Genomic DNA, 14966 nt, shown 5'->3' with positions numbered 1-14966 from the left:
CTTCAGAAGACATCCAAGCTGAATCTGGATATAATCAGGGATACCAAAATCAGACCAAGGACAAAATCCAAAGTAATATTTGTGCTGTTGTCCCAAATGTACAACTGGGCTTTCTGGTTTTTCTTTGAAGGCGTTTCGCTTCTCATCCAAGAAGCTTCTTCTTGGATGAGAAGGGTTAGGGTTAGGGTTAAGTAGTAACCCTAACCTAAAAGTACCTTCAGAGAAGCTGAAGGTACTTTGGGCCCATACTTCAGAGCTGAAGAAGCTTCTTGGATGAGAAGTGAAACGTCTTCAAAAGAAAAAAACGAGAAAGTCCAGTTGCCTCTTGAAAAAGCCCCTTTGGGACAGCCATGACCTGGAAGACTGAGAATCTCCATAGACATCTGTGCTGTTGTTGACTAGAGCAAGATACCTGAGAAAAGCAGGATGTAAGTAAAACCAGAGGGTGATGTTATTGCCACTTTTTAAGCCAACCAGTTAGACTTGAACCCTTAGGATTTATTAACTGTATTTCTCCTCATCTCTGATCTGTTTTCCTCTCTCGGCTCCTGCATAGGTTTGGAGAAGGCTGGCTACTGACTTATTCAAAGAAGAGCTGTTTCCAATTATTAAGCTATATTTTGTTGCTCTATGTCTTGCCACAAAAATGTCATTTTATTTATTTATTTATTTATTTGGGAGAATAACTCTCTTTCTTGAAACGTTTTCCTGTATGTCGAAACCATCTGCTTTTATCCTCAAGTCTAACTGGAACATCTTAGGTACAGTATTTCCCTCACAGAAAAAAACTTAGCCATTCTCTTCCTGGAAAAGAATCCATGGAAATGATTTCGCTTACATCTCCTTTCAATTTTCAGCTGAAACCTTAAAAAGAACTTTGTCTACATTTTGTGTATGGAATTTATTTTGTAAGTCCTGTGAGTTCCAAAGGATTTACTGCCCAAAAAGTTTATGTGAAATTGTTTCTTCCTCGTACAATCAAATCAGGCTTATTGGGAAAGGAATCTCACTGAACTAAGTGAATTTGTATAGTATGTAACACAATTCTATTTATGTTGTACTCAAGAAATCTTAACATCAAATGCTGGTGACTTTATTCTCCTTTTCCACAACACCTAATTCAACCCCGTCTCTTGTTTCCTTCTCTCCATCCCTACTGATTTCCCCGCATGGCTGCATTCTTGGCCTGCACTCCCTGAGTCCTGAGCCCTCCTTTCTTCCCAGCCTTTGACTCGGAATTCAGCCAGCTGGGCACGGAGGGAGGACAAACTCAAACCACATCTGGAATCGATGAAAACCCACCTATTCTGAGGGTGCCCAGGGGAGAGGGAACTACCGTTGGGGGTCTGTACATTTTCAGGTCTTCTGAAAAGCTGAGCTGAAAGGCAACTCCTGCTGATCTGATGGGATCCCACATGAACCAGGCAATCAACATCCAAGTCCAGATCAGACCTGAGCAGCTGGTCTTCCCCTGCGCATCCTAGGAAACTTCCTAGGGGCAGGAAGCAGCAGGACCTCTCCGAGTGGACGGAAGAGGCTGGAGGCCTGGGGGACTCATCAAGAACCAGGTGGTCCATAGGCGTCAGGAAGAAGGATGACTGGGAAGGAAGGGCCAAGGGAGTAACTCTCATCTGTGGCAGCCACAGACCCCAGTGATGGGAGCGACAACTGAAGCTGGAAGAGCTCGACGATGGCAAGGAGGAAAACGGAGAACCTGACCATGCTGACCAGCTGATGAAGCAAGCCATGAGGTTCATGATGAATGCCTTCCAAATCCTCTAACCTCAGGAACCCCTTGCTAAGACCACCACAAGCGAGGCCCGGCAGACTCGAGTAGAAGACAAGGAATGGAGGGCTTCACCGGTGGCCACCACATCAGGTGCTTCGGCGACCCTTGCCACCACGGCTGCAGGTGCAGGAGCAGCTTCAAGGGGGGCCACCAGGGCTGCCCAGGTGAAGGTGAAGAGTGAGAAGACCCCACCCCTCAGGGTGAAATGTAATGGGGACCCCCAGCAACTGGAGTTCTTCTTGGCTCACGTCCTGACCTACATGCAGGAGTATGGGCCCAAAATACCTACAGAAGGCGCCACGGTGAGGGGCATAACCCTGCCACTTGAAGGAGCCGTCACTCACTGGATGGTCACGCTTCACCATGAAAATGCCCTTGACCCTGGCTGACCACAAAGAGAGGGATCGCATCAAGACCATCTGCCGGGGTCGCAGAGGGATAGCCGAGTACACCAAAGAGTTCCGTGACCTGGCATGCAGACTGGCCGCAAGATTTCCTCATCAGCTGTTTCAAGGATGGGCTGAACAATGACATTTAGAACATCTGCATCTCAAGAGCCCCCCCCCCCCGCCAACCCTGCATGACTGGTACGTCTTGGCCAAAGAAGTGGACATTGACCAAGCTTGCAACAAGTACCGCTCGGAGTGAGGATGGAAGAAGTCACCTCTGGAGGAAAGAGAACCAACAAAGCCATCGAATCCACAACCCCACTCAACTGCTTGGTTCAAGTGCGGGCAAGAGGGGCACCGAGCAGCAGAGTGCAAAACCAGGCAGCCTGCCAAGAAAGCCACCCTGGCCCTGCCAGGAAACCTGCAAAGCCATCACAACGATCCCGAGAAATGGTGCTGAAAAGGGTGGAGGTTGTCGAGTTAACCCCGTCTCCCAAAAGTGTGTGTTCTACACGGATGAGAACAGAGGATGCCGTAGCCAGTTCTGAGCCATTCTCAACTACTGGCCAGCAAAATCCAAAGATGGCCCATTTTCTCCTGCCATGCATGGTCTTACATCTGCACCAAGCTTGATTCCCAGCAACCAGGCCTTGGCCCAGCAAACAGATCCAGGTAGTTTTCCTCAGAAATTAAGCCTACATTTATTTAGAAGCCCAGCCTGACTGTCAAATCTAGCTTTCTCCTGGATGTGACGGCAGCTTTTGATGGACCACAACCACAAAACATATTCATATTTCACTGCAGATTAACAATGGGAGACTACAAGTAAACATTTAATTTCACATTTTAAAAAAACCTGGTACACAAAAGAGCCTTGATAGTACAGTCATTAACACAGCTGCCTGCAATTACTGCAGGTTCGAATCTCGCCAAGGCTCAAGGTTGACTCAGCCTTCCATCCTTTCTAAGGTAGGTGAAATGAGGACCCAGTTGTGGGGGCAATAAGCTGACTTTGTATAAAATATACAAAAGGATGAAGGCTATTGCTTAACGCACTGTAAGCCGCCCTGAGTCTCCAGAGAAGGGCGGCATATAAATCAAATTAAAAAAAAACAAAAACAAAAACTTAATTCTCACTCAAAATTATTTGGAATTATCCAAAAATTGTTATGCGCCTTTGTATTCAGGAACAATCCACCCAAAAAGTATATACATTCTGAACAAATGTGCAAAATAAATTACATTATGAGAAAATGTTTGCAAAAGTTATACACAGTAGACAAAATTGTCGAGAAAAATGCAACTAAAGGTTAAATGCACCAAAATTAATGTAATTTTCAGTGCAAACTATTAAAAACTTCAAATTCCAAAAATCAAATTTGAGCCAGTAACAAAAGCAATAAATTAAAGTTGCCAAGTAGTGTACAGATTTCCCCATCCTTATTGAAGAATGCCTCAGTTATGAGATCACCATAAATGCACATGAGGACACTAGTACATTAGTTAAGGAAGAAATGAAAAATGCAGCAAAATGCAAAGCAAAATCAATTTGGTTCAGTGGTAAAGGCACCAGGCGGGAAAGCAGGAGGTTGTGAGTTCGCCTTACCAGACTTTGGGCCAGTTCTTCTTTCAGCCCAGCCTACCTCACAGGGTTGTTGCAGAGAACTAGAAAGAGGAAGGAGTACTATGCATGTTCGCCGCCTTGAGTTATTTTTAAAAATAATAAAGATGGTATAAAAAAACGAATCTCATGAATAAACAAACAAACATGGCATTGTAGGAGCCCACGCCCTGACTGGAGCACCGACATTCAGGGTTCATACCCTCCCAAGCAACTCATGTTTCTATGGCGGTCACCCAACTGGGCAACTGTTGAGCTTCTCAAACCGACCAGGACAACCCCCAAAAGAAACCCAGAAATCTGAACACCCCCAGTGGCCAATCATGGCCTCTGGTGCATCTGGCTACAACCACAACCTAACGGTTCGGCACCCTTGTAACCCCAAAGAGAAGTGTCCAGGTCAGGGGGAACCTTTCCCGGGGGAAGTCCGTTCTCAGGTGCTGCTGTCCTTCGGCCAAAGTCAAGACCCAAAGTTATTTGGGAGGAGGAGATCTGGGGGATTTTGTTTAAGTGCGGATTTCCATTCTCTGACTCCTGATCACTTCCTATACCAAACAAAGGGAGGCTTTTTTACCATGTGAAGTTTGCCATCTGTCAGAAATGGTGCAGGGGAGGGGGGGTTGGACTAGATGACCTACAAGGTCCCTTCCAACTCTGTTAATCTGTTAATCTGATTCTATAAGAAAGCCTACATTTCTGCAATTGTGTTGAACCTCAAGAGCCAGAGGCACCCTGAGCTGTGGCTGATCAGCCGACTGCAGAGGCACAGCAGAGATACCCATCGTCCACACCTGCAGGACAGGGCAAGCCAAATACAAAGCATCTGGACCGGATTCGTTCAATCAGAGCAGGCGGCACCTCCAAAAACAGCCCCTTTGATTACACACAGCCTGCACACTCATCTCACACCAGCCATCACTCTGTGCCAGAAATGAACACACTGACCGAAGAAGAAATCCTATTGCTACACTGCATTTCCTCCTGCCCTTGTTGCTGGGGTTGGGGTCTTTGGCTACATCATGGAGCAGCATTGTACAGGGCTGCCCCCCTAACATCAACACACACACACACACACAACCACACTGCCCATGGCTCTCCTGATCTCTGGGGAAGGAGATCAGACAGACCAATTTCCACTCACTGAATGGACACCTGCAGAAGGTATCTCCACTCTGTCCCACATGGTCTGCAGAAGGCCTCCCTTTCATACAGTCAGATTATAACAAATCAGCAGGATTCTGCCAAGCAGCTTCCAAATCATTCAAATGGGCCTATGTATTGAGACTCTAGAAAGAGTGCAGAGAAGAGCAACCAGGATGATGAGGGGGCTGGAGGCTAAAACATACGATGAACGGTTGCAGGAACCGGGCATGGCTGGTCTAGTGAAGAGAAGGTCCAGGGGAGACAGGATAGCATCTTCCAATATTTGAGGGGCTGCCACAGAGAAGCTATTCTCCAAACCACCTGAAGGCCAGACAAGGAACAATGGATGGAAACTGATCAAGGAGAGATTCAACCTGGAAATAAGGAGAAACTTTCTGACAGTGAGAACAATCAACTCATGGAACAGAAGTTGCCTTCGGAAGTTGTGGGAGCTTCATCACTGGAGGCTTTCAAGGGGAGACTGGACTGCCATCTGTCCGAAATGGTGGAGGGTCTCCTGCTTGGGTGGGGGCTGGACTAGATAACCCACAAGGTCTTCTGCTGCATTAATCTGTCAAATACGTTAAATCTCTTAGGGTTTCATGCAGGTTTTTCTGCACTTATGGCAAAAAAGTAGCATCTTTCCAAACTCACTTTATATTCACATCCTGTTGGGCTCTGCAGTTTAGCCTGTGGACCAGACCGCAGGTTTTGTTCCCCCCAAAAGCAGTGAGCAGACGTCCTGCAACAAGGCCTTCCTTGCTGCTGGTTATCCTGTTGTCCTGCTATCCTTGACTTACAACAATTCATTTAGTGAAGTTACAACAGTACTGAAAAAAGTGACTTATGACTGTTTTTCACACTTATGACTGTTGCAGCATCCCCATGGTCACGTGATCAAAATTCAGGCACAACTGACTCATACTTATGACGGTTACAGTATCCTGGGATCATGTGAGACCTTCTGCTCAGCAAAGTCAATGGGGGAATCCAGATTCACTTAATAACTGTGTCAAGAAAGGTCGTAAAATGGAGCAAAGTTCACTTAACAACTGTCTCACACAGCAACAGAGATTTTGGCCTTAATTTTGGTCATAAATTGAGAACTACCTGTATATTTAAAATGGATGCTACTCTTCCCAAGTGGTCTCAAAGACACAAAAATAATGAAGTTATATTCCTGGCCTGGCATATATCAGCCTGAACCATCTTGAAGATTTCAGAGCTAACATTAAGAGACCTCTGTCTTTTCCACCGTCAACCTGCCTCCCTCTCAACAAAATTAGGGTCAAGTAAATCTGCATGTAAGAATTGCCCAGCTGGGTCAGAATGCTAAAGGTTTCCCAACCTTGCTCTTTCCGTTTGGTGATTGATGTCAACACCTATCAACTGATTGATGTCAACACCTATCAACTAGATAAAGGATGATGGGAGGTAGAATCGGAAGCAACTGGAGAGGCTGAGGCTATGGAGGGGTGGTCTTGTGAACATCCAGCTCGTCTGGAACACCACCTATATTCCTGATACAGAGATTAACAGAGTTGGAAGGGACCTTGGAGGTCATCTAGTCCAACCCCCTGCTCAAGCAGGAGACCCTACACCATTTCTGAGAGATGGCAGGCCAGTCTCTTCTTGAAAGCTTCCAGTGATGAAGCTTCCACAACTTCTGAAGGCAACTTCTGTTCCATGGATGGATTGTGCTCCCTGTCAGAATCCCATCTGGAATTCAGAGATGTTCTGGCTCCCTTATATTTGGATATTCCATTTAGATTATCTGCTTTATACCCTACAGGTTTATTTAATCTTTTCCTAGATTCTTGGTATCTTCTGCTTGGCCTGGTAAGTGCTATTTTCCCTCACTATAATTCTACTGTATTTATTTATTTGTATTTGTATATTGTGAGCCACCCAGAGTCAGGCTAGAGTTGGCCAGCACCAAGGGGAGAATATACAAATAAATATATGCAATCCATATTGTCTTATTTATGTATTTAACAAATTTGAATACTCGGGACCTGGGTTCAGGCTGAGGTTCAGACTCAGGGTGGGCTTTTGCCACTTGCTTAAACTAAGAAGGGGCAGAGAGTATATATACTGAAAGGACTCTCAGACTTGATCACAACTGGAGGCACTGACCTTCTGTTAAGCAGGGAGAGGGACTCTGGCTGAGCAATGTCTGGTCAAGAACCTGAACTCAGATTGGCAACCCCTTGCTGAGAAGGTCTGAGTTCAGGAGACAGGGCTTCTGGTATGCAGCTGTGACTTCCTCCTTCCGGTCCCTTTACAGGTGTCAGATTAGGAAGCTGCTCTCATCCTCTTTCTCGTAAGGATTGGATTCACAAGACAGCCATGCAATTCCAAGATCCTCTAACAGTGACTGCTATTAAGCCTGATTTCACCCAGTCTATATGGGTACTTTTGGTTTTTCTTGCCTAAGTGTAAGACTTTACATTGAATTTCATTTTGATGAAATTCAACATAGAGAAAAGTAAAGTCTTACGCTTAGGCAAGAAAAACCAAAAGTACCCATGCAGACCGGGTGAAACCAGGCTTAACAGCAGTGACTGTGAGAGGGATCTCGGAGTCTTAGTGGACAATCAGAGCCAGCAGTGTGCAGCGACAGCCAAAAAAGCCAATGCAATCATAAATCGCATTAACAGAGGGATACAATCAAAATCAAGGGAGATGCTAATACCACTCTATAAAGCCCTAGTAAGACCACACTTAGAGTTCTGCATCCAGGTTTGGTCACCACACTATAAAAAAGAGGTTGAGACTCTAAAAAGAGTGCAGAGAAGAGCAACCAAAGTGATGAGGGGACTGGAGGCTCAAACATACGACGAATGATTGCAAGAACTGGGCATGGCTAGTCTAGGGAAGAGAAGGACCAGGGGAGACAGGATAGCAGACTTCCAATATTTGAGGGGCTGCCACAGAGGAGCGGGTCAAGCTGCTTTCCAAGGAACCTGAAGGCCATACAAGGAATAATGGATGGAAACTGACCAAGGAGAGATTCAACCTAGAAATAATGAGGAATTTTCTGACAGTGAGCAACCAACCAATGGAACAGAAGTTGCCTTCAGAAGTTGTGGGAGCTTCATCACTGGAAGCTTTGTAGGGGAGACTGGGCTGCCATTTGTCAGAAATGGTGTAGGGTCTCCTGCTTGCATGGGGGGTTGGACTAGATGACCTACAAGGTCCCTTCCAATTCTGTTAATGTAATCTAATGTAAAACCCCACCAAGCATGCTAAAATAGCTAAATTGCACAAATTGCCACAGCTGGCAAAAAGAAACTTTCTGCGAGATATTTCTTGTCTGTCAAAGAGAAAAAAGGGGCCTGCACCACTAACATGTCACCAATCTTCCACAATGGCGGCCCAATTGTGAAGGGCTGCAACCTCAGTGCTGGCCCCTCCCTCGAGCACTTAGCTGGGGCATCTAGGAATCACTTCCCTCTTGGCTTTGGAGCTGAGTGACGGACAGATGTCACTTTGCTTCTCAGGAATCACGGGCTCCGCCAACAGCAGCAGAACCACCAGACACTGGGAAACTGAAGGGGGGGGGAGAGAAAAGCAGTGAAGTCTCTTTGCGATTCTAATTAGCCAGGAATGTTTGGTTCCAAATGTCCTCGTTTGGATGTGGAACAGTCAAAAGCAAATGAACCTTTCCATAAAGATAAAGACAGGGGAAAAAAAAACTATTCTGTTGAATATCAAGAAAAAAGAATGAACAGTTTCAGAAGCTTTGGCTTATTCTCAGAATGTCCTATTTTCACTGTTTTTGTAAGCAAGATTGAATTTTCTGCAGAACATTATCAATTTCCCAGGAGCTTCACTGGAGTTCTTTCCCAGGTCCCAAGACTCAGTTACTCTAAGAGATTAACAGAGTTGGAAGGGACCTTGTGGGTCATCTAGTCCAACCCTCTACCCAAGCAGGAGACCCTACACCATTTCTGACAGATGGCCGTCCAGTCTCTTCCTGAAAGCTTCCAGTGATGAAGCTCCCACAACTTCTGAAGGCAAGTTCTGTTCCATGTGTTGATTGTTCTCACTGTCAGAAAAATTCCTCCTTATTTCTAGGTTGAATCTCTCCTTGATCAGTTTCCATCCGTTATTCCTTGCCTGGCCTTCAAGTGCTTTGGAAAATAGCTTGACCCCTCCTCTCTGTGGCAGCCCTTCAGATATTGGAACCCAGCTATCCTGTCTCCCCTGGTCCTTCTCTTCCCTAGACTAGCCATGCCCGGTTCCTGCAACAGTTCATCATATGTTTGAGCCTCCAGTCCCCTAATCATCCTGGTTGCTCTTCTCTGCACTTTTCTAGAGTCTCAACCTCTTTTTCTAAGTGTTCTCCAGTGAGAGCCAAGCCCAAAGCCCCTTCCACTGTCTGATGTCCTCCAGGTAAGATGGTGCTGCAATTGCAAAGCCAGTGAGCCAGATTCCCAACGTATCTGGAGAGGGCCAAGTTGGTGGAGGCTGCCCAACATCAAAAGAGGAACCGGCCTAGAATCCCTAAGTAGTCACAAGAGAACTAGGCCCAACCTCCTTTGAGTGCCATGGACCCTTATCTAACGCTAAGCGGGTGCCGACCAGTAGTTGAGAAGACTCATGTGCAGAGGCATGAGTAACAAATCAATTAATCAAACTTTCACATGTGGACCTGGTCTTCCACATTTAATAGAAGCCCCGCACCCACCCAGTTTGTGCTGGGTGTAAAATCATCCAGACTTTATAAAGAGTCACTTGAGAAGTGCCAGAAGCTCAACCCTTTATGCCAACCAGTCCTCTTCTCACTCTCAGGTTGGCAATTACAAGCACAATAAGCAGTGGCTGCTGGGAATTCTGCCTGCTGACCCCCTAATACTATCACCAGCGGTATTCCCAAAGTTAACCGCATCATTTCCAGGCAAGGCTGTAATTGGCACTTCATGTTCCAGCTCAGTATTTTGAATTAAGGACTCCACCTGGTTTCTCTGGAAGAGCTTAGACTGAAGGGTCCCAAAGGTGGCTTTTTTTTTCGAGAGGCAACTGGACTTTCTGGTTTTTCTTTGAAGACATTTCGCTTCTCATCCAAGAAGCTTCTTCAGCTTCTTCTCATCCAAGAAATTGAAGAAGCTTCTTGGATGAAAAGTGAAACATCTTCAAAGAAAAACCAGAAAGTCCAGTTGCTTCCTGAAAAAAAGCACCTTTGGGACAACCAGGACCTGGATAGGATAGGATAGGATAGGATAGGATAGGATAGGATAGGATAGGATAGGATAGGATAGCCTTTATTGTCATTGTACATCATGTATACAACAAAATTGGTTTTAGCCTCACTGGTGCAATCCGTGACAAAAAATACAAACAACATAAATAGTATAAAGAATAATCCCTATGCAAGTAATTGGGGGGGGGGAGAAAAAGAAAGAGAAAAAACAACTAGTCATACATTTCCGTGTGTGCGTGGAGTGATTGTGGATGACTGAGAGCCTCCGTGGACATTCAGACTGAAGGGCCCAGTGGACAAAGACGTCCTCTAATTGTTGCTGCACATAAAACCCCATTTCCCAGGCATCTCTTTCAACAGCCGCAGGACAGTGTGACTGCAGAGGCTCCTCTGACACCCGCACACATTTTCAATCTAAGAAAGGCAAGCTTAACCTAACCAAGATCTTAGTCTGCGTGTCCTCTTAGAAAACATTTTGGCCAGCTGCGTTCCATGGAAGCCGTGTGCCCTTGACTGTTGCTGTACGATGCTCCCGAGGCAAAAGAAACCTTGGAAAATGGCAACCGTCCTGCCCACATCGCCACTCCTGAGCATGAGGTCACCTCACATCCACGCCTGCTCACGGCCTTTCATCTCCCACATCTGGATTTCTGGCACGCAGCAGCAGCACAAAGAAGAAAACCAGCCTTGTTTCGCTTCGTTCCACTTCCTTTTCAAGCAATGTAGCAAAGGCCGCTTACGTGAACTGCCACTAAATCTATTTCCGATGCCCGCCGTCTGCCTCGGATCAAACGCTATTGCGCTGCTCTCTTCAGGGCGATGCCCAAGGCTGGAACTCTGCTCAGGGGGGTCCCTCCAAATGCAGGATCCGCTGCAGAAGAACCACCAGGTGGAAAGGCTCCCCGGCTGACCAGCAGCCCCTTGTACCTCAGGCCTGAATCACTGCAAAATTCCAGGATTTGGAGCAATGAAGCCATGAAGTGGGGAAACAATGATCAACCAGGGGAGGAAGAGTGCTGCACGACCAACTTCCAAAGCCAACAGGCCTTTCTCCTGCAACTGCTTCTTTTCTTCCCCCCCTGCAAGATCTGGCAGACAAAGACCCATGATGCAACCTGACTTCACTGGTGGAAGTATGGAAAGTCATAGCAGCACTATTACATCACGCATTTTGCTTGATCGGGGAAAGGCCTGGAGCCAGGCTGCTGCACTGAGAGAGGGGGGCAGACTTCTTGCAGCAAAGCAGCCCCCAGGCTCAACCCCAATGCATCTGGGAGACTTGCTGGCCGGCCTTGAGCCAGGCACTCCGGGGCCGGGTGGGGCCGTTCTTCCATTCCAAAAGAGCACTCACCAACTCCAGAATAAACAACTTCTGGCTCTCTGAAATCTCTGGTGTGAATTGTATAATGCAAAATGGATCCTGACGTCCACTCCAGAATGAATTCCTTCTCCAAGGTTTTCCAGATCCAGCCAGAGGCCTCCAAGGAGGCCAAGGGGCAAGAATGTCATGGCAGGAAAACCCAGCGCTGAAAAAAAAGAGACGGAGCGCAGCCAAGTGTTCTTCCCGCCCATCCCTTCCAGATCCTCGCCTGATCCCTTCCCAGGCCATCAGCCCTGGAAGCTGGGATCCCTGCCCAACTTTGATCCAGGATGGAATCTGTTACTGTCTCATTCGCTGCCCGGGCTGCCACAAGCGTAGCCAACGATAACCTCCTGAATGCAGAGGGAAGATGGGACAAGGCCTGGCAAATTAAACAGCTCCTGATGGCTCTTGTTAGAAGGCAGCTGTGGTTCATCTCCAGGGCAAGATGGAAGGTGGCCTGGTGCCCAACCCAAGTCCCAAGAGCCTCGGGCCTCCTCCTGTCAGGGCAAAAGGCACAACTGCCTTCTCACTTCATCATACTGACTGATTGATGATATCTGAATCGGTACAAGGTCTCCTGCTTGAGCAGGGGTTGGACTAGAAGACCTCCAAGGTCCCTTCCAGCTGTCTTCTATCTTATTAATACATTCATCCCTCATCAGGGTGGAATTCCATTAGCCAAACCCACATGACATGCAAGGTAATGAATTCAAGATCTCATCAATCCCACAAAACAGGGCTTCCCAAACTTAAGCCAAGGACTGCTAGGGAATGAGATCCCAACTTTTAAAAAAGGCTCCTGCAAACATGATATCTGAGCACAGACTACCCTAACCCCAATGAAATCATGGGGGATATCACACCAATCCTCCCAGTTCCACCAAGTGCAGGAAGGGGTGCCAATGTTCCCACCAGTAACCCCATGATCCCCAAACAGTACAGCAGGGGGACACACCAGGCATGCTCAGATACTCCGTGCTTGGCCTTGATAGTAGCTGGCACCTCCATATTTCCCTGAACAGCTGCACACCTGAACCCACCTGGAGGTTCTTATCAGTTTCTCCCTCTTTGAAGAGGCAGAGAATAGCCAAGCCTTTACAGCCACTGGGGCGGGAGGGAGGGGGGGAGATGCGTTCATAGGTTATGGCAGTCCTTGGCCTAAAGAACAGCATGCAACCACTGAATTCCTTTGAAAGATGTCCTTTTCTTGGTAAGCATTTCTTTTATCACCAACTCTAAATAATTAATGGAGTCTATACAATACACACTTGGACAGAAAACTCTGATTCAAGTGAAACTGCCTATATATTAAAGAAGCATTAACTGCAACACTTAATGGCAAAGTTCTGGAGATCCTTTGGGGAGTTGGCCAGTTACACTTGCAAAAACTTTCTGGAGTTCGACCTTCCAAGCCGCTTCGTGGGTCCCAGTTCCCATGAGATCTGTGCCTGTCTTGGAGCAACTCTGCTTCCGCTCTGGCTACCAAGGCAGCTCTGGCATCCCAAGGTTTGTCAAGCATCCCCTTCCCCGGAGCTTACTACAGGCAGCTTCTCTCTCAAAACAAGAAGGCAGAGCTGACCAGCAGCAAACAACCCCAACTGATCAGCTTTTGGGACACAGATGCCAGATATGAGGTCAGCTGCCTTTGCTTGCAAAGCTGAGTGGCATTGCCAACCTGTGAGTGAGCCATAACAGAGATTCCACCGGCAGAGAGCCCTGTGCATCTCTCTCTGGCACGCTGGGTAAAGTTTTGGTGCTACGGTAGCTGAGACGCACACACGAACTTGCTGTACAGAACATCCAGGGGCTACTGTCATTCTCTTTCGTGCTCAGAAAAATTTAGAGGTTCAGCTTTGGGAGGGGGAACCCCTTGGTATCAGTCCTTTATTTCCCATAAAGTGCAAAGAACTCGGTTTAATCCCCAACTTTTCACCCAACTATCTCAACTCCAAGGCCAGCCCCAGAATAAAGAAGCAAATATGCTGTATTTTCCCAGTTTACTTCCATCATTTTGGGAGGTTGGTTCTCTCTCCTGTTAAGTCCCTGGGCATTCTACAACAGGCCATGATGTCATGCTTGATTGATTTTCCTACAGAAATATAGAAATAGGGCATGCATCTTAAAAACCACTTTTGAAAAAGGACACATTTTGGCATTTTCAGATCACTACATTAGCAATATAGCTTTAAAACGTAAAACAAGGACTTCCATCCACACCCAGCATCGAGAGGGAAGAACGCAGCTCCCGTCCCTCCTGGCTGGCTGATAGGAAACCAGCATCGGAGCCCTTTTCTTGGAAAGGCAGGAGAGGGCCTGATGAGACCCCCCCTCTTTTACAGGCGCCTGAGCCGCGTCCCCTGGCGCGTTAAGGGCAGCGCCGGTCCCACCGAGGCGCAGAGGCAGCCCCTGGGGCGTCCGCAGACTTCACTTCCTCCCGTTTGCAAACTTTCAGATTGTCCCGAGGAAGAAGTCTGCAGCCACCGGCACCGCTTCTGTCCGCCACCAAGAAGCCTTTGCACAGGAGGGGCTGTGGCGGGGCAGGAAAAAGCTTTTCCGCTACTCTCTCTCTCTCTCTCTCTCTCACTCGCACAGACGCCCCCACCGGCCCCTCCGGGACAAGGCAGGCGGTGCGCGGGGCCCGGGGGCTCCGCTTCCAGCCCGGCCGGGAGGCAGGGATGCTCCGGCGCTCTTACCTGCGCGGCTGTGGGCGAGGGCGGCGAGCAGGAGCAGCGCCAGGCTCCCGGGCCGGTTCAGCCAGCTCCGCCGTTTCCACCGGGTGTGCGTGTCCATGTCGGCGGCTGGTCCGGGCGAGGCGCAAAGCGGGACGGCGGCGCTCCGGGGCGGCTGCTCTCCCGACACCGGCGGGCGCTGCGGGAGGCTTTCGGACTATAGAAGCGGCGCCTCCCCTCCCCTCCGCCCCCGGCAGGACCCTCCTAGGCGGCCATCGGCTGGGCGGCGGCGGCGGCGGCGGCGGCGGCGGCTCTCCCTGCGCAGCCTGCTGGCCCGGCGCGCGGCTGGGGAGGCTCGGGGGCTCGGCTTGCGCGGGGAAGGTCCGGGCGCTCGGCTGCCCCCCTCGGCGTCTCCTCCCCGCCTCTTTCCCAGCTCCCTCCGCCCGACCTCCTTCCGGGGCGCCGCTCGGCAAAGTGAGGTCGCCCCGCTTTCCTGCCCCGCCAAACTTTCGGCGCCCCCCCTCGCCCCCTCCCCTTTCCCCGCGTCAAGCCCACGGAGCCGAGCTGCCAATCCGGGGGGCCGTGGCCAATCACGGCGAGGAAAGCCCCCGGCCCCGCCCCCGCTCCGAAGGCGGGGGCGGAGGGCGCCACGAAGCTTTGCCTGTGTGGCAGGGGCGGCCGGCGCTCCCCCTCCTCAGCCCTCCCGCGCGCCGCCCCGACCAGGCCCGCGCGCCGCCCCAGCCCAGCCCAGCGCCGGCTCCGAGCGCCCCCGGTGCCCGGACTGGC

The 14966-nt window shown here is 48.9% G+C and overlaps 1 protein-coding gene across 1 annotated transcript in view; it reads right to left on the bottom strand.

The window, feature by feature from the left end:
• Positions 1-14727, bottom strand: part of COL5A1 (collagen type V alpha 1 chain) — a 222335-nt gene extending 207608 nt beyond the window's left edge. Inside the window, exon 1 of the mRNA XM_034427172.3 lies at positions 14205-14727. Coding sequence (XP_034283063.2) covers positions 14205-14301 — 97 coding nt within the window. The 5' untranslated portion in view covers positions 14302-14727. The remainder of the gene's footprint in view (positions 1-14204) is intronic.
• Positions 14728-14966: the final 239 nt, after the last annotated feature.

Source organism: Pantherophis guttatus, chromosome 16, assembly GCF_059756535.1.
Source record: "Pantherophis guttatus breed Tessera chromosome 16, ASM5975653v1, whole genome shotgun sequence".
NCBI lineage: Eukaryota > Metazoa > Chordata > Lepidosauria > Squamata > Colubridae > Pantherophis > Pantherophis guttatus.
This window is presented reverse-complemented; position numbering and strand designations above follow the sequence as displayed.